The sequence below is a fragment of the Biomphalaria glabrata genome, chromosome 3 (genome assembly GCF_947242115.1).
Source record: "Biomphalaria glabrata chromosome 3, xgBioGlab47.1, whole genome shotgun sequence".
NCBI classification, from domain to species: domain Eukaryota; kingdom Metazoa; phylum Mollusca; class Gastropoda; family Planorbidae; genus Biomphalaria; species Biomphalaria glabrata.
Window position 1 is genome coordinate 19,983,056 of NC_074713.1, and position 19,611 is coordinate 20,002,666.

The 19,611-nt window shown below is 37.4% G+C and overlaps 1 protein-coding gene across 1 annotated transcript; it reads right to left on the bottom strand.

Annotated features, from left to right (window-relative positions):
• Positions 1–475: 475 nt before the first annotated feature.
• On the bottom strand, positions 476–19,576 carry LOC106059316 (serine protease HTRA2, mitochondrial-like). The gene is made up of 7 exons (XM_056023895.1): positions 18,794–19,576; positions 12,727–12,931; positions 11,495–11,689; positions 10,152–10,184; positions 5,528–5,642; positions 3,104–3,293; positions 476–737 (listed from the first exon to the last, which is right to left on the bottom strand). Exons 1-7 carry the CDS (start codon positions 19,255–19,257, stop codon positions 575–577), a joined length of 1,365 nt encoding a protein of 454 aa, XP_055879870.1. The 5' UTR covers positions 19,258–19,576; the 3' UTR covers positions 476–574.
• Between the last annotated feature and the right edge of the window lie 35 nt (positions 19,577–19,611).

Here is a 19,611-nt window from a genome sequence, read left to right on the forward strand (position 1 = left end):
CTTCATTCACACCATTTTTACATTGACACATTCGCTTTACTTATTACATTATTATTTCGTTTAATTGTTTACAAACACTCTCAGTGACTATATCGACAGTAATGCGCAAATAAAGACCCGCGGGTCGCGGGTAACATATGTCTAGTAGTGTAATAATAATAATAATAATAAAACATTGTCTTTGATTCGTGGATACGTGCAGTATTTCATAAGATCATGCAAACCCAGTTGCGACCTGCATATTTTGTCACATGTGAGGCAGATAAAGCCGTTGTCAACCGGGGGTATCTTTCAATTATGTTTTCGCCCTCCGCGCTCGTCTTCAGCATTATCTCCAAAAAACAAACCAATCAAAGTGGTTGCAGTAGTGTAGGTAATAAATAAACTTCTAAACAAAAACGTACGTGTTTTCAGAGAAAGAAACATTTATAAGTGCCGGTGTATGCATAATAAAAATACCATTTTGCAAAAAGACTATATTTATACTACACTTTATTGATGCTATTCTACTTCACATGTTCTCATCGGTTGTATATTCATGGGACGAGGATGCGCTGAAAACAAGATGGCGTCATCAAATAGATTCCGTGTTGACCGTGTAGCTCTGCTTGTGTTTGCCTCGGAATACAGTGACATCAAGGGTGTCAGACTTCTCTAAAATGCTGTACACGTCAGCTGAGCTGGCCACTTTTTTCCCGTTGATATTGATGATTATGTCCCCTGCATGCAGACCGGCCCTGTGCATTAATACAGTGCAATTATTAAGACGGTTTTAAAAAGTGATTTTTTTTTCATAGAGGTTCTCTAAATGTAGTCTTTAGTAACACTGACTTGTGGGTTCTCATAATGTAAACACACAATTATAGTTAGTTCTGATTATAGTTAGTTCTGATTCTAGTTAGTTCTGATTCTAGTTAGTTCTGATTCTAGTTAGTTTCAAAGATTGACAATACGAGTGTCTATAGCCAAGACTCTGTTCGCCAACTACTTTTCCATTGACCACGTGGTTGGCTATATTTAGATTATGGAATGCAAAGCATGTGCAAGTCTTACTGTGTCTTTTAAGTTTGGGGCAACGTCAAACACACCATTACACACACACACACCAATGCAAATGCACACGCACTAACTTAAATATACGCACACACGTATACACTCACAAACTGTTCCGTTTCTATAGAGAAATACAATAATGTAGATTAGTCAAAACATAATAAACAGAGACGATTCCATACGTAAAGCAGACATCAACTTACTTACTTACTTAGACTTAGGTCCTCCCGCGCCGTTCGGCGCATTGGGTGGCAAGCTGTCTCCATAAAGATCTGTTATTAGCAATGTCTGAAGCCTCCTCCCACCTGGTGTCCACTGTTCTGAGGTCCTCCATGAAGGTGTGTCGCCAAGTAATACGAGGACGTCCCTGTTTGCGCTTTCCTCGTATTGGCTTCTATGCAACTCTCGGTATGCGTAATTCATTTTGTCTGAGAACATGTCCCGCAAACCTCATGCGACGCTCTGTCACAACCTTACTAAGTGTTCGACTCCCAGTTCGGCATAGGATTTCCTTGTTTGAGACCCGATCTGTGTAACTGACTCCCAAAATCCGTCTCAGCCATTTTTGTTGAGCCACATTTAGTCTCAACATTCAAAATAGAGCTTTAATGTCTGCTTACCAGACTGCCTTTGGTATTCCATGGCGTGAACAACTCCGATTAACGGACTTGGACTTTGCAGATTATGTTGCACTATATTTCTTTATTAATTTTCATTTAAAAAATAAAATTTTTCAAAAGTTAGATTTATGTTACAACACTAGAAATGACCAATGACTCTTTTAACGTAGAAATAGCTATAGCCTAGCAGCTGGTTCAAACTTGATCACTATGTGTTTTCCTATTCAAATTCGAGTGGATGTCGTTTATTCACGAAATAGACCAGTGAAGCCCAAAGTACGGCCCGCAAGCCAGATCCGGCCCGCGAGGTGTTTCCATCCGGCTCGAAGAAATGTCGACATAAATTGGAGAAAATCCCCCCCCCCCCCCAAAAAAGAAAAAGGTTGAAAAATGTCTCTTTACCTTTGTTAGGGCTTCGATCTTTCTAGGACGGATTGGTACCATGACCTTTAACATTTTTGAATTTATAAAATGGGACCCTGAATGTGGAATCTACCAGGAGAAGTGAACGGATATTTACTTTTTGTAGAAAATGATAATAAAAACAACATATTTGATTGAAAAGAAAGTGTGGCTGTTTTAAAAACAAATAATATATAAACGGATTATTTAAAAAAATATATGACGGTATTCTTGATTCGTTCAACTACGCCTAGAGATGGGAATATTCACCAAAAAGAGACAAGAAAATGAGTCAGTGGTGAAGCTAGATACAATATTGCTCACATTTTAAGTAGAGCAATGAAGTCTTTCTCTGACGCTTAAAAGAAGATTAACTTTAAATATCCCATATCCACAGGTCTCTATTACAAAACAAATAATTTCAGGTAAATTTCATTTCGTTTTTGTACCTTTTCGTTCATGTGGCCCGCGGCACGCGTGTCGGAAATTAAAATAGCCCGCAGGTCAAATTAGGTTGGGCATCACTGAAATAGACGATGTTAATTGGTCGCTTCCGGCAACTTTTTTTTATTAATCTCAAGATGAACTGTTAACCTCGTTGAATCGACAGGTCATAAGCTGCTGTCTTTACCGAAACTGTTAAACATTGATAGCCTCGTTGAATCGACAGGTCATAAGATGCTGTCTTTACCGAAACTGAACGGTATTTGAAACCAAAAATGTCATGTTAAAACTTTGCATGGCTATTGGTATCATATAGATGCCGGGAAGGCTTCGAAAATATATAGTAGCCAGTCCTGGTTAATGAGAACTGATCTGGATTGCGAAGCTGAAGGTGACAAGGAAATCTATGTTCGCGTGCCCCCCTCAGGCGCGGGGCCTGGGGTGGTTGCCCCACCTGCCACCCTCTAGCTACGCTACTGTATATATTCACACATACAACAATGCAAAAAAAAAAAAACACATACAATCACAAAAACACACCAAAATTCACACAGGACACACACACCAACAGAGACACTGCTTACGAGTATGCCGGAGAGCTGACCACGACCTTATGGATGAGAACACCTTCGCTGACTTCCGGAAACTCGTGGTACTTGTCCTTTAGCTCCATGATGATGGGCACAGTCAGGGGCAACATCGTGAAGCCCACGTATCTCCGCTTGGTGGAGTCCTTGCCGTTGGGCAAATAGTTTGGCTTTTGGACCGCATCGGCTGATGGAAAGAGGGCAACTGATACAACACACGTTTGATGTGACAACTGATACAACACACGTTTATATGATGTGACAACTGATACAACACATGTGTATTTGATGTGACAACTGATACAACACACGTTTATTTGATGTGACAACTGATACAACACACGTTTATATGATGTGAGAACTGATACAACACACGTTTATATGATGTGACAACTGATACAACACACGTTTATATGATGTGACAACTGATACAACACACGTTTATATGATGTGAGAACTGATACAACACACGTTTATATGATGTGACAACTGATACAACACACGTTTATATGATGTGACAACTGATACGGCACATGTTTATTTGATGTGACAACTGATACGGCACATGTTTATATGATGTGACAACTGATACAACACACGTTTATATGATGTGACAACTGATACGGCACATGTTTATATGATGTGATAACTGATACAACACACGTTTATATGATGTGACAACTGATACAACACGCGTTTATATGATGTGACAACTGATACGGCACATGTTAATATGATGTGACAACAGATACGGCACATGTTTATTTGATGTGACAACTGATACGGCACATGTTTATATGATGTGACAACTGATACGGCACATGTTTATTTGATGTGACAACTGATACGGCACATGTTTATTTGATGTGACAACTGATACAACACACGTTTATATGATGTGACAACTGATACGGCACATGTTTATTTGATGTGACAACTGATACGGCACATGTTTATTTGATGTGACAACTGATACGGCACATGTTTATTTGATGTGACAACTGATACAACACACGTTTATATGATGTAATATGATTTAGTTCGCGTTGAAATAAATTACAGCAGACTAAGAGCCACACCAAACGTTATAGCTGGCCTCAACAATGACCAACGACGTCGCTACCTGTGGGCAGTTGAGTATAAAAAACAAAAACAAATATAATTTATAGACATGAAACTCAAAACTTCTCAAAGATTGAAACTCACGTTCCGACACTACAGTAGATTGCATGCTTTAAATAAGAAATACAACTCATACACAAGTAATCAAGCACAGAATAGGGCGATGGCTGAGTCACTACAATTCACTACAATTAACATCGTAATGGGCCAAAATAAATGAATGGGTACTTAGTGTATTAGTTTGTATAAATGAATGGGTACTTAGTGTATTAGTTTGTATAAATGAATGGGTACTTAGTGTATTAGTTTGTATAAGAAACGGTGTTTTAAAGTAGAAGGGATTTAATTACAATGCTTATTTTAACTCCCTCTGTCTGTCTATTTTTCTGTCTTAAAAACAATGTACAAGATGCAGTGAAGAGTTACTAGTAACTGGTTTGTCATGTTACCTTTTTCTCAAGAGTCAAATATTACAGCAGATAGCGATTTATTACATAAATATTTAAATTGATATGTTGATGTGCTGTTTTTTACAGATGTGTTTAATAGAACTATTTAGTTGATGTGCTAAATAGATGTGTTTCATATGTGTTTTCAATAGATGTATTGAACAGATTATGACTATTGGTGCTCAACTCATGTGATGCGGTGCCATCCGGCTCTAGAAATTAGTACCCACAATGGACAGACAATGAAGCAACAAAGACTCCGTTCAACTTTGTGTGGCAATACAGACGTCGTGAAGGTTTAGATTTAATGCATGTGTTTATTGGATGTATTTACTAGATGTAGTTAATATGTGTGTGTTTAATAAATAACTTTAGTAGATGTGTTTAATAGATATGTTTGACAAATGTGTTAAAATGATGTGTAATAAATGCAATAAAAAGATTTAATAGATGTGTTAAAAAGATTTGTTTATAGATGTGTTAAAAATAATAGATATATGTATTGATGCGTTTGATGGATGTTTTTAAGTGATATGTTTAATAGATGTGTTTGTTAGATGTAGTTATTTGACGTGTTGAATATATGTTTACTATTATTCTATAACAGCGCTGCTCAACAGATGTGACACGTTGCTACTTGTCCTGTGTTTCTATTTGAGCTCGACGACTTTTTGTGTCGACTTGACCCGTGACTCACAAGTCAGAAACGTATATGTCCCCAGCGAAAAAAAAGTTATTGTCGCCACTGGTCTAATAGATTGTTAGAGACGCGACATTCTAGGCTGTACAAATTTTTTAAAAAATTAACTTAAGAAAATGTTTTCATCCTTGGTACTAAGTCAACTCTCACCTTTGCTAATTAGAATGTCTGCTTTTTCCAACAAAGGCAGCGCGTAGTCAGCGGGGATGGCAAAGGAGATTCCTTCTGTGAGTTTTAATGTGTTTATACCAATAGCCTTTCCGTCCTAATAACAATACATGAAATATATAGATTACACAAAAATAGTTATAATAGGGTTTGTTGCTGAACATAAAAATTATATATGTGTCAGACGCGAATAGCCCAATTTTCAGTAAAAGAAATTACAAAAGTCATTTCTCTATAGAAGAAGTTACGAAGGCTATATAAAATACAACCACAGACCTATATATACTACAATAAATATAGGTTTTTGATTGCTAGTTGCGATTTATTTAGGTAGGTGCTGTTTTACTATTACATACCAAGTATTAGAGTTTAGAAAAACCCAGGTTTGTTTCTTGTGCAACGCTATTAGCTAACACCCATAGACATAAATAAATATAGACTGGAAAAAGGAAATAACTTCATGTAACTTGAAAACATGTATATCTATTGTATTCGGATTTCCGAATTCTGAAAAATTGAAAAATTGCATGATCTTCAGTCTTAGAGATTAAACAAAACTCCTAGACATAAATAAAGTACACAGAAATGCAAGTCACAAATTTTCGTTTCATAAAACTCTATTATCGGCCAGTCTATATTTATTTATGTCTATGCTAACACCTCATATCATCTCTCCATTAGTATGTTTAGATCTATAATCTAATTCTAGTCTAGATCTATATATAAAAATCGAATAGATCTAGATAGTGTAATAGTATAGATTCTATCTTGAGACTAGATTGCCGAGTCTAGCCTATGCTATGCCTATAGTCAGTTTTTATTAGAAAAAAGTCTAGATATTAATAAAGACTAAAGTTTTTTAATTATTAGATTATTAGATATAGACATAGACATAAGACATAGATCTAATAATACTGTAATACGTTTACTATACTCTATTCTTAATCTACTAAACTAGAGATCTATCTTTAGATCTATCTATAATCTAGTCAATCTAGATCTATACAATATTCATTATAATACTTCTACTTAAATGACTTATTTAATAAGTTAGTACTTAGACTTAAATCTATTATAGTTTATTAATAGATTTACTTTTCAATGCCTAGACCTAATAATAAAATTGCGAATGATGTCTATAATGACTGATTTTTTAATTATTTTTTTTTATAATAATAGGCCTACTAAATCTAGGTCTCTAGACTCTACTTAAATCTAGTCTAAAATAATGACTGTCTAAGACTCTAGATGATTGAGAAGTTCACATAGAGGTGTTTTTAATAATACGGCATGTTGGCTGAAAGTATATAAAGTGCTTTTTTTTGTCAAAATAAAAAAGAGGCTCCGGTACTCAGTGATAGATTGCCTAACTTTCAACTAATAATAAATTAACGTTGAATTACAAGAAAAGTAATCATTTTTCCCGACATTGAAAAAAGGTGCCGGTACCCCGTACCGGTGCGTACGTCACAAAAATATATGTATATCTCAATCTTCTTTCATTTATTTTTTTTGCGGGGTTATTGCTACTTAATACATTGATACCGGATCGATTTAAATAGGGCCTAAGTATACAAGCAGGATTTCGAGCATTGGATAAATTCATTTTTTAAGTACAAAGTTTTATGGAAGAGGCAATATATTAGTTGTTTGAAGATTGTAACTTCTTAAATTCAGGCTAAAAATATCGAAGCCTACATTTTTACACTCATTTCTAAACAATTAGAAGAGATGGACTGACTCATAGTGTAGCTTGTGTACATCTGCAAAAACACAAACTCTCTTTGTAATCTTATCAGTTAGACTTTCAAAATTATTAAAAGAAAAACTTAGTGATTATTTTTACTGTATAATTCTATTATTATTCCTTTTTTAGAATTAGGATATAAACAAAAATTTGCCATATGACTTTATCTAACAGAAAAAAAAATAAATTTACGTCTATTTATGCGGCTATTTATAGTTACCTAGTAATATAAAATATATTGAACTAACACGTACATTCATCATAATGCAGCCATGCGATTTTTCGTTTATAAACATAGCATTATTTAGGACCAATATTTTACAAAGGCTGCTTGGAGAAATCAGGTATACCCATTAGGAGAAAAAAGACCCCTTTACTCAAGAAAAATTTAAGAAACTAGAACATACACAAAATAAACAGTGACATTCATAACAAAATAATATTCAAAATTGATTAGAGTAACACCTTTTTAAGTAATCATTTAAAGTTTAAAATCACTACAATTTTTTTCAACAATTATTTTCTGTATGAAATTGTGTATCGGAAAATGCCGGGTACATGAAATAAGCTAGTCCTAAAAAAAACAAAACAGATCTTGGGTAAAATTCTCATCAAATAAAGTACTGTAAATGTGTATTTTCACTCGCTAGTTTCAGGTCTTTTCTTTTTATAGCCTCTATCGGGTTATATCCCAACTACCCGTATTTTTGTGCAGAATTATTTTCTCTATCAGGTACACTTAAAATTATAGCATAGTAATGTCAGTTTAATTTAAAAAGAGAACTGAAAAATACAAAGATATATAGGGAAAAAAGCGACTTCCGGCCCAATACTTTTTAATCAAAGAAACGAAACGGACTTGTCCAACAAACCCTAATTTTGACCGTTTCGGTATTATCTTAATATCATCATGATCATCATCTTTCCTTTGCGTTCTTCATGGTACACAGGGCCTCAGTAAAAACACGCCACTCTCCTCGGTCTCTTGTTAGTTTTTTTAATGGCTTTCGAGCTCTTTCCTGACTTCTCGGCTACATCTAGTACAATGTTTCCCGAACTTTCTCTATAATGGAACACTTCGCATACCCGAAGTATTTAGCGGAACACTCCTAAGTTTTATAGTTTGAATTTTTTTCTATTTGTGTAAATAAAAAAAATAATTTTTAAACCATATCCTAAATTAAGTTTTTTGTTAAAGTATGAACTTTTAAATATATATATATATATATATATATATAATATTATATTATATATCTCTATATATAATTCTCTTCATGGCTCAAGAGTTTGGAAAGGAAAGATCACTCTTTTATTTCTGCAAATCGGACGGACTAAAGTTACCCTACGAAAAAAAAAGAGGGGGGGGGGGAGAACAAGTAGTATTCACCCGTCACAAAATAGCAGGGCCGGACTTAACCGTTGTGACCAAGATCACTCTTTTTTATTTCTACCCGAAGTAGTTTTAGCTGCGAAAAAAAGAGGGGGGGGGGGAAGGAGAACAAGTAATCTACTCGTATTCCCTAGTCACTAAATAGCAGGGCCGGACTCAACCGTTATGGGGCCCTATGCGAAACGGATTTCGAGGGGTCCAAGTTTGGGGAGGGATACGGATAATGAGTCAAATTTAAGAGTTTATATTAGAAAATACATTCGTCTTTGCATTTTATTCATTCTTTACTGCGTACAGAACTACTTTACGAGCCTTGCGTGTAGCGAAGTCATACATTATATCATACAATTTTTATTTCCAACATAAATCGCTCTCAATAACAACAATTACCAAATGTTTCAATCTATCTACGAGAATTGTTGACCTCAAGTAGTTCTTCATTAGTTTGAAGCGCGAGAAGCTTCTTTCACTAGATTACACAATTACGGCTAATGCATAATGCCGTTGTTTTTTTGTTTTTTTGTCGCGCGTACGATTGGCGTTTTCGATATTGAATGACACTCCAAAATGACAATTTTCGTCTATATATTTTAATAATTTCAGGAAATTTTTAGGACTTTTTCGTATATTTTGCAATTTCAGGAGATTTTCAGGAGCACCTGTTAAATCAGGAGGCCGCGGGAAATCTGTTATAAGTTATAAAATGGTTTAAATTAATAATTTATACACCTAGAATTAGTGCGGGTCCTATGAAAGTGCAGGACCCACTGCCGTCGCATAGGTTGCGGTGGCCCTGCAAAATAGCGGCGTATGCTACGCCGCCGGTCGACTAGCAAGTATATATATATCGAGGTATTATGAATAAATAAATAAGGTCCCAGGGAAGGTGATGGCCCCTTTCCTAACATTATTTTAAAAACTAAAACAATGTATGCCAAGCACGGGGAGGCAATATCTGAAACTTTCAATGAGCTATATATATTTTATTTGAGCACTAATGTGTGTATTCATTCATTAGCGAAAACAAAGAGTATATTTGTTAAGAATACATTGAAATTTGCTGACTGATTACTAGAGCGATAAGGTGGAGAGCCAAGAGTACAGGATTTGACCCAAAAGGAGACATGATAGAACCAAGAAAAACATTTCTTTTTTTCTAACTACGTCATGGCACGGTAGCGGAGTGGTAAAGCGCTTGGCTTCTGAACCGGGGGTTTGAATCTTGGTTAAGACTGGGCTTTTTAATGTTGGGGTCTTTAGGGCGCCACCTCCATTGGGTACCTGACATTATGCGGGTAAAAGTATGCGGGGTTGGTCGTTGAGTCACAGCAACAGATGGCTGCCCTCGCAAAGTCTGTCAGGGGAACTTTATTTACTATTTACCTCAAACTGCTGAGTGCATTGACGAACAGCACACTATGTCTACAACGTGTTTTAAAATGAAGACCTACTCATTTTGTTTGACTTACCAAATTGACAAGGGGGCCTCCAGAATTTCCAAGCTTGAATGAAAAGAAAATTTATAGTTTTTAGCTTACATTGAATGGAGATAACAACAGAGATAGTGTTGTCTTTAAATATTTCATTCAAATATTTCTCCTATATTGTAAATAAAAACGCATGAAACTACGAAGAGCTTATGTAACATAAGCTTCAAGTCAATCATATAATTAAGAGGCGAAACAAGGATATATGATGCCTGGTGCGGCAGCTCCGTTTTATACCTTCCAAAAAAATAAAACATCGAAATTTTAAAACACTGTGTATTTAATGCGAAGGTATTAGAAATCAATTTAAAGAAAAAACTAGAAAAGAAGTGAACTTGCTTTTTGTCTGGCAAAACGATCAACGATTTTATCAAAATTATTTCTTTTATCAGCTCTTGTTCAATCGACAAAATTTCTAAACGGATGAGTCGTAAATTGTTCATCGTTGATCACAAAGAAAAAAATTGTGATCATCTTAAGTTTCCCTCACATGTTGCCAAACTAACAGAATCATCTTGCTATTTTCAGATAAATGTACAAGTCTTTGTTACAAAGCTTATATCAACATGTCTGTCTGGTAAAAGTTTGTACCCGTTATTTCTTCAACACCGAATATCGGATCAAGTTGAAATTTTGCAGAATTATTTCTTGCACCCGAGAAAATAAGAATTAAAAAAATCAATTAGTTAATTAATTATTGATAGTTAATTATTTTGTTTGGTATCTAGAATTGTACATGATAGATAAATTATTCCCTTTAAGGCGTCGTTTAAAACTAACAATAGATATATATGAAACCTTGTATTTTCAATAAGCACTTCGCTGGCACAGTGGTTAGTGTATTGGCTTGAGCCCTCGAGTTTGAATTCAAGTCGTACAACTATTTTTTTTTAAATAAAATACATTTAAAATGTATCACGGTGACCTACGCACAGATATCCCCTTCTTTCCCCCTCCCAACTGGTCCAGACAAGTGATAGGATCATAAAGCTCTGCAGAATTGAATCTTTTTTTTTTAAATTAAGCTTAGCGTCGATTATTTATTGTAATACTTGTGCCCATTAGATAAAGAGCTTCTGATGGCAATGTTGATGATATCCGGTGCGGCCCGAAGCACCATTGCAGCTGCACAGAATTATCCTACTTTGTCTTTTAAGTGTCATGATAATCTTTCTATAAAATCCTATAATTGACCTACTTCACTCTAATTGACCTACTTCACTCTAATTGACCGACTTCGCTCTGACTAACTGACCTACTTCACTCTGATTAATTGACCTACTTCACTCTGACTAATTGACCTACTTCCGTCTGACTCTACTTACACCGATGGTGGCGTCTGTCTGAATGTACTCCATGTTAGAGTTGCTCATTCCTAACTCCTTACTCCCTCTCAGGTAGCTGCTGACAATACCAATAGTGGCCGTCTTGTGGAGAGACAGCGGACTACCCATGGCCGCCACGAACTCACCAGGTCTGATGGTGTTGGACTTACCTAGCGGTATAGTGGTCAGTTTTTTCTAGAAAGGAAGTTATATAAAGCCATTTAACACCTCTTCAAATTTTATTTCATTTTATTTTTACGTATTTTTTGTTTACTTAAGACTTGTATAGTTGTCTAACCTGGCAACATTGTCATAAAGGGGAAATATCTCTCTAAGGAAATATTCATTGCCTTAAAACAACGTAACCCACTTCAGACCTTTTGGTCTATAGGGCAGATGATGTGAGGGTCATCTGTTTCGCCCAGAGATCACGAAATTAAAAGTCCCAGTCTTCACCAGGATTCGGACCCGGGACCCCCGGTTCGGAAGCCAAGCGTTTTACCGCTCAGCCACCGCGCCTCGTCATTGCCTTGAACTATCTCGAAATGTCCAGTACATGAAGTAGGAAGGGCAAAAGAGATGTTAGGGTGAGTACTTCCTGACCTTCAACCCCCACCAAGTGTTATGAAGTGTATGCGCGAGTTTCTGGAGTAACCATGAGAAGGATGGGCGGATGGTTTGGATGTAGAGGTGGACATTGATTCTGATGAAATCACTAGGTGGTCTGTCGTAGTTCAAGTGAATAAATAGTGGTGTTAACGTTGAACAGTGGGAGACATGCAAGACGTGTATTGTTAGTGAGTTATATCAGTTATATCTGGTTTCAATTATCATTTCATTTTGTGTTTCTACAAACATCTACTTTCAACTGGGATTGTTTATTAATTAAATTTATATTCAGATTTGTTTTAAAAGAAGCTCGTTCAAGTTGATTTCACGTTCTACATTAAGACTATAAGACGCCTTTACCAGTTTAGCTATAGGCCTACTAGTTGTTTGGAGCTACAAACCAACGACCGAGTATCAACACCCAGTAGGTACCAGATTTGATGGCATAAAGTGGCGAGAGATTCAATCAAAGGAGTTCGGTAAGAAGCTGAATATTCATTGTGTAAGACCCGAAGTGCGTTTTTTTTTAATCTTCGAGACAATGATCGCACAACGTTCCTTCATCTCGGAAAAATTTCGAATTTAGGTTGAAAATATAATTCTGGGTTTTAGAAATCCCTTACATCTGTGTTTATTTTCACAGTGGCCAGGTCGGCCACCGGGTCCAATGTGATGACATGGCCTTCATAGTTTAAGCCATCGTGCAGCTTGACGTTCACTGTGGACTTGTTGGCCACCACGTGGGCATTGGTCAGTATCAGGCCATTTGACCTGACGATGAATCCCGAGCCGTTGGCGATAGTGACTCTCTTCCCGCTCACTGGGTGTCTGAAAAGTCAATTAAATAGTAACAATAAAATAACACGTTATGCTGCACAACCCATACAGACATCAGACAGTAGCCTATATGTTAGTTTTCTCCCTTGAGCTACAAAGTCTCTGTCTCAGTTTGGTCAATAATGGGCAGGTCATTGCAGTTGTCTGTAGTAATGAACAGTTTGCTGTTGCTTCTTTTTTTTTTTTCATACGATCAAATACACAAGCCTAAATTCAATCCCCAAACTCAGCTTTAATTTAAGGTTAGAAGTTATATCGTCACTAAAGAAATGTGTTAATTTGGGACTTTCATAAATGGAGGCCAACCTATGATTCACAAATTTGTTGGTGTGTCCGGTGAGCAGAATACGGAAGCATTGATATGCGAATTATTTTTTTAATAAACCATGTTAATTTTTTTGTTTCTATTTTCAGAAGTGTAGAATCAAATGTCTAAGCTCTTTCTCTTGTGGCACTGAGTCATGTGTATTGTAGGCCTAAAGTTGGCAACAGTGAGATTTCAATGTAACGCCCTTCACAATAATATTTCTCATTTCATATATTATACTTTTTTTTTAGGTTCCGTTATATCGCTCCCACATTTCTTCATATGGCTTTACCTTCTTTTTATCTCTTACTAAACTTTAGTTGCTTAAAGAATGTATCTTAAAAATCCAAATGTAAACAAAGATCAGATTACAGTGTTTAACTTTTGCAAATAACATTAATCCTCCCGACTTATTGTTGAAACTTTCCTATCAGGGAATGACGCACAGTTCTCCTCCTCCTCCAGCTAATAGGCCTAATATCCTACTTGATCAAAGGTCGTGTAAGCGGCCTGTAAGCCTATCTACTTCTTGGGATTTTCACCTTGTCGATATAGTTTGTTACCTTGTCGATATAGTTTGTTACCTTGTCGATATAGTTTTTTTTTTTTATTTTAAGTGCTACTCCCCCCTCCCCCCGAACTCGTTTTTGTTTCCGTCCTCAGATATGTATATGCCTAGTGGTTGGTTTGTGTATTTGACAACATGTAGGCCTAGTGGTTGGTTTGTGTATTTGACAACATGTAGGCCTAGTGGTTGGTTTGTGCATTTGACAACATGCAGGCCTAGTGGTTGGTTTGTGTATTTGACAACATGTAGGCCTAGTGGTTGGTTTGTGTATTTGACAACATGTAGGCCTAGTGGTTGGTTTGTGTATTTGACAACATGTAGGCCTAGTGGTTGGTTTGTGTATTTGACAACATGCAGGCCTAGTGGTTGGTTTGTGTATTTGACAACATGTAGGCCTAGTGGTTGGTTTGTGTATTTGACAACATGTAGGCCTAGTGGTTGGTTTGTGTATTTGACAACATGCAGGCCTAGTGGTTGGTTTGTGTATTTGACAACATGTAGGCCTAGTGGTTGGTTTGTGTATTTGACAACATGTAGGCCTAGTGGTTGGTTTGTGTATTTGACAACATGTAGGCCTAGTGGTTGGTTTGTGTATTTGACAACATGCAGGCCTAGTGGTTAGTTTGTGCATTTGACAACATGTAGGCCTAGTGGTTGGTTTGTGTATTTGACAACATGCAGGCCTAGTGGTTGGTTTGTGTATTTGACAACATGTAGGCCTAGTGGTTGGTTTGTGCATTTGACAACATGTAGGCCTAGTGGTTGGTTTGTGTATTTGACAACATGTATGCCTAGTGGTTGGTTTTTGCATTTGACAACATGTAGGCCTAGTGGTTGGTTTGTGTATTTGACAACATGTAGGCCTAGTGGTTGGTTTGTGTATTTGACAACATGTAGGCCTAGTGGTTGGTTTGTGCATTTGACAACATGTAGGCCTAGTGGTTGGTTTGTGTATTTGACAACATGCAGGCCTAGTGGTTGGTTTGTGTATTTGACAACATGCAGGCCTAGTGGTTGGTTTGTGCATTTGACAACATGTAGGCCTAGTGGTTGGTTTGTGTATTTGACAACATGTAGGCCTAGTGGTTGGTTTGTGTATTTGACAACATGCAGGCCTAGTGGTTGGTTTGTGTATTTGACAACATGCAGGCCTAGTGGTTGGTTTGTGTATTTGACAACATGTAGGCCTAGTGGTTGGTTTGTGCATTTGACAACATGCAGGCCTAGTGGTTGGTTTGTGCATTTGACAACATGTAGGCCTAGTGGTTGGTTTGTGCATTTGACAACATGCAGGCCTAGTGGTTGGTTTGTGCATTTGACAACATGTAGGCCTAGTGGTTGGTTTGTGCATTTGACAACATGCAGGCCTAGTGGTTGGTTTGTGTATTTGACAACATGCAGGCCTAGTGGTTGGTTTGTGTATTTGACAACATGCAGGCCTAGTGGTTGGTTTGTGTATTTGACAACATGCAGGCCTAGTGGTTGGTTTGTGTATTTGACAACATGCAGGCCTAGTGGTTGGTTTGTGTATTTGACAACATGTAGGCCTAGTGGTTGGTTTGTGCATTTGACAACATGTAGGCCTAGTGGTTGGTTTGTGCATTTGACAACATGTAGGCCTAGTGGTTGGTTTGTGTATTTGACAACATGCAGGCCTAGTGGTTGGTTTGTGTATTTGACAACATGTAGGCCTAGTGGTTGGTTTGTGCATTTGACAACATGCAGGCCTAGTGGTTGGTTTGTGTATTTGACAACATGTAGGCCTAGTGGTTGGTTTGTGTATTTGACAACATGTAGGCCTAGTGGTTGGTTTGTGCATTTGACAACATGCAGGCCTAGTGGTTGGTTTGTGTATTTGACAACATGTAGGCCTAGTGGTTGGTTTGTGTATTTGACAACATGTAGGCCTAGTGGTTGGTTTGTGTATTTGACAACATGTAGGCCTAGTGGTTGGTTTGTGTATTTGACAACATGCAGGCCTAGTGGTTGGTTTGTGTATTTGACAACATGTAGGCCTAGTGGTTGGTTTGTGTATTTGACAACATGTAGGCCTAGTGGTTGGTTTGTGTATTTGACAACATGCAGGCCTAGTGGTTGGTTTGTGTATTTGACAACATGTAGGCCTAGTGGTTGGTTTGTGTATTTGACAACATGCAGGCCTAGTGGTTGGTTTGTGTATTTGACAACATGTAGGCCTAGTGGTTGGTTTGTGTATTTGACAACATGCAGGCCTAGTGGTTAGTTTGTGCATTTGACAACATGTAGGCCTAGTGGTTGGTTTGTGTATTTGACAACATGCAGGCCTAGTGGTTGGTTTGTGTATTTGACAACATGTAGGCCTAGTGGTTGGTTTGTGCATTTGACAACATGTAGGCCTAGTGGTTGGTTTGTGTATTTGACAACATGTATGCCTAGTGGTTGGTTTTTGCATTTGACAACATGTAGGCCTAGTGGTTGGTTTGTGTATTTGACAACATGTAGGCCTAGTGGTTGGTTTGTGTATTTGACAACATGTAGGCCTAGTGGTTGGTTTGTGCATTTGACAACATGTAGGCCTAGTGGTTGGTTTGTGTATTTGACAACATGCAGGCCTAGTGGTTGGTTTGTGTATTTGACAACATGCAGGCCTAGTGGTTGGTTTGTGCATTTGACAACATGTAGGCCTAGTGGTTGGTTTGTGTATTTGACAACATGTAGGCCTAGTGGTTGGTTTGTGTATTTGACAACATGCAGGCCTAGTGGTTGGTTTGTGTATTTGACAACATGCAGGCCTAGTGGTTGGTTTGTGTATTTGACAACATGCAGGCCTAGTGGTTGGTTTGTGTATTTGACAACATGCAGGCCTAGTGGTTGGTTTGTGCATTTGACAACATGTAGGCCTAGTGGTTGGTTTGTGCATTTGACAACATGTAGGCCTAGTGGTTGGTTTGTGTATTTGACAACATGCAGGCCTAGTGGTTGGTTTGTGTATTTGACAACATGCAGGCCTAGTGGTTGGTTTGTGTATTTGACAACATGCAGGCCTAGTGGTTGGTTTGTGTATTTGACAACATGCAGGCCTAGTGGTTGGTTTGTGCATTTGACAACATGCAGGCCTAGTGGTTGGTTTGTGCATTTGACAACATGCAGGCCTAGTGGTTGGTTTGTGCATTTGACAACATGCAGGCCTAGTGGTTGGTTTGTGCATTTGACAACATGCAGGCCTAGTGGTTGGTTTGTGTATTTGACAACATGCAGGCCTAGTGGTTGGTTTGTGTATTTGACAACATGTAGGCCTAGTGGTTGGTTTGTGTATTTGACAACATGTAGGCCTAGTGGTTGGTTTGTGTATTTGACAACATGCAGGCCTAGTGGTTGGTTTGTGTATTTGACAACATGTAGGCCTAGTGGTTGGTTTGTGTATTTGACAACATGTAGGCCTAGTGGTTGGTTTGTGTATTTGACAACATGTAGGCCTAGTGGTTGGTTTGTGTATTTGACAACATGTAGGCCTAGTGGTTGGTTTGTGTATTTGACAACATGCAGGCCTAGTGGTTGGTTTGTGTATTTGACAACATGTAGGCCTAGTGGTTGGTTTGTGTATTTGACAACATGTAGGCCTAGTGGTTGGTTTGTGTATTTGACAACATGCAGGCCTAGTGGTTGGTTTGTGTATTTGACAACATGTAGGCCTAGTGGTTGGTTTGTGCATTTGACAACATGCAGGCCTAGTGGTTGGTTTGTGTATTTGACAACATGTAGGCCTAGTGGTTGGTTTGTGTATTTGACAACATGCAGGCCTAGTGGTTGGTTTGTGTATTTGACAACATGTAGGCCTAGTGGTTGGTTTGTGCATTTGACAACATGTAGGCCTAGTGGTTGGTTTGTGTATTTGACAACATGCAGGCCTAGTGGTTGGTTTGTGTATTTGACAACATGTAGGCCTAGTGGTTGGTTTGTGCATTTGACAACGTGCAGGCCTAGTGGTTGGTTTGTGTATTTGACAACATGTAGGCCTAGTGGTTGGTTTGTGTATTTGACAACATGCAGGCCTAGTGGTTGGTTTGTGTATTTGACAACATGTAGGCCTAGTGGTTGGTTTGTGTATTTGACAACATGCAGGCCTAGTGGTTGGTTTGTGTATTTGACAACATGCAGGCCTAGTGGTTGGTTTGTGTATTTGACAACATGTAGGCCTAGTGGTTGGTTTGTGTATTTGACAACATGTAGGCCTAGTGGTTGGTTTGTGCATTTGACAACATGTAGGCCTAGTGGTTGGTTTGTGTATTTGACAACATGAAGCCCTCTGGAAAGACATATATAGGCTTTTATTATGAAAATTAAAATATTTGATTATCTAGGTTGATGTTTTTCTTAACCGAATGGTTAAAGAGTACCAGTATTAGAACCTTTTTCACTTATCAATGACAAAGAGATGAGATGGGTTGATAGTGGCAAAGAAAAAGGGACATTTGAAAATCAATGAATAATATATGTTTTAATACTGGTCTTACTGGTAACCTATTCAGGCATTAAATTAGAATTACATTTTCCACATGGACCATCATACGCACGAGCTACAATTGTTCTATTGTAAGCCTACCATCAGCATGTTCGGCATGCTTGAATCAGCCACTTAGCTTAGTTTAAATCTCTAATTAACATACACGATTGTATTAATATATGAACACGCACAGGACGTAAGTATCTTCTCTTTTGAAGGAGCGTCTGTAAGCCTATATTACAAGATCATTTATAAAATATTCACCTCAATCGACTAATCACCTAATACATTAATGAAATAGGCCTACAAACTTAGTACAAACTCTCTATTTCAAATCACCAATGTTTTAAATTGATTTCCTTTACATTTCAATTTATAACTACAACATTATAAGTTTGACATAACATTACTGTTTTTCTTTTTTATCTTAAATATAAAAAGTGTTTAAAAAATGGAGAAAGGTAACTACACATGCTTCAATAACAAGTAGTTTACCTTCCTTTGATTTCAATGAACACCACTGCTGGCCCCGCCTTCTCGACGATGTTTGCAATGAAATTTTTTTGAAGTGAGAAATACGAGGCAGCCTTGACCGAAAACAAGCTTTTGGGGAAAATGTCACTACGTGAATTTAAAATTAGTGTTTCTAATTGACTTAGTGAATATGTTACTATTTCCCGAAGGTTAAGCAAGCTTTCTGTCCATGAAGTGGGAATAACATTTGGAAACTTGGACTCCGGGTATTTATGAAACAGATGTTCTGATTCAAGTAGGCCCATTAAACTGCTAGAAACGCCTTCCTTTTCTAGATCTTTGCTGAGCACCGAGATGTTAGAATGTACCAAGCTTGTATTGCTTGACTGGTTGAAGCATCTTCTGGCACGGTAAGAGCAAACAATGGGTGGTACAAGCAAGAGATACTTATGTAGCCATATCTTCTTTGAGAAAGCAAAAGCCATTTTAACGAGTGATTAGCACTTCTATGTAACAGTGAGAAGTTGATCGAAAGAAATTCTACAGAACCTGATCTCATTAGGCCTATATAACTAATTCAATGTTTAAAGTGAACGCTACTGTTCTTAATCATTTATATTACTAGATCTTAAAAAGTTTTTTAATCAAGGAATGTGTGGTGAAATTATTATAATAATTAATGTTATGTACGCCCATCACATTAACACTACCGAATATAAATTAGATTTATTAGATCTAGATGTTTGAACTTCTGCGCCCTTAGATACGGAAATAGGAAATGATCTTTTGCAGAAAGATATAACTTTAGTACAGTAATAACAACGGAATCAAATAAACTG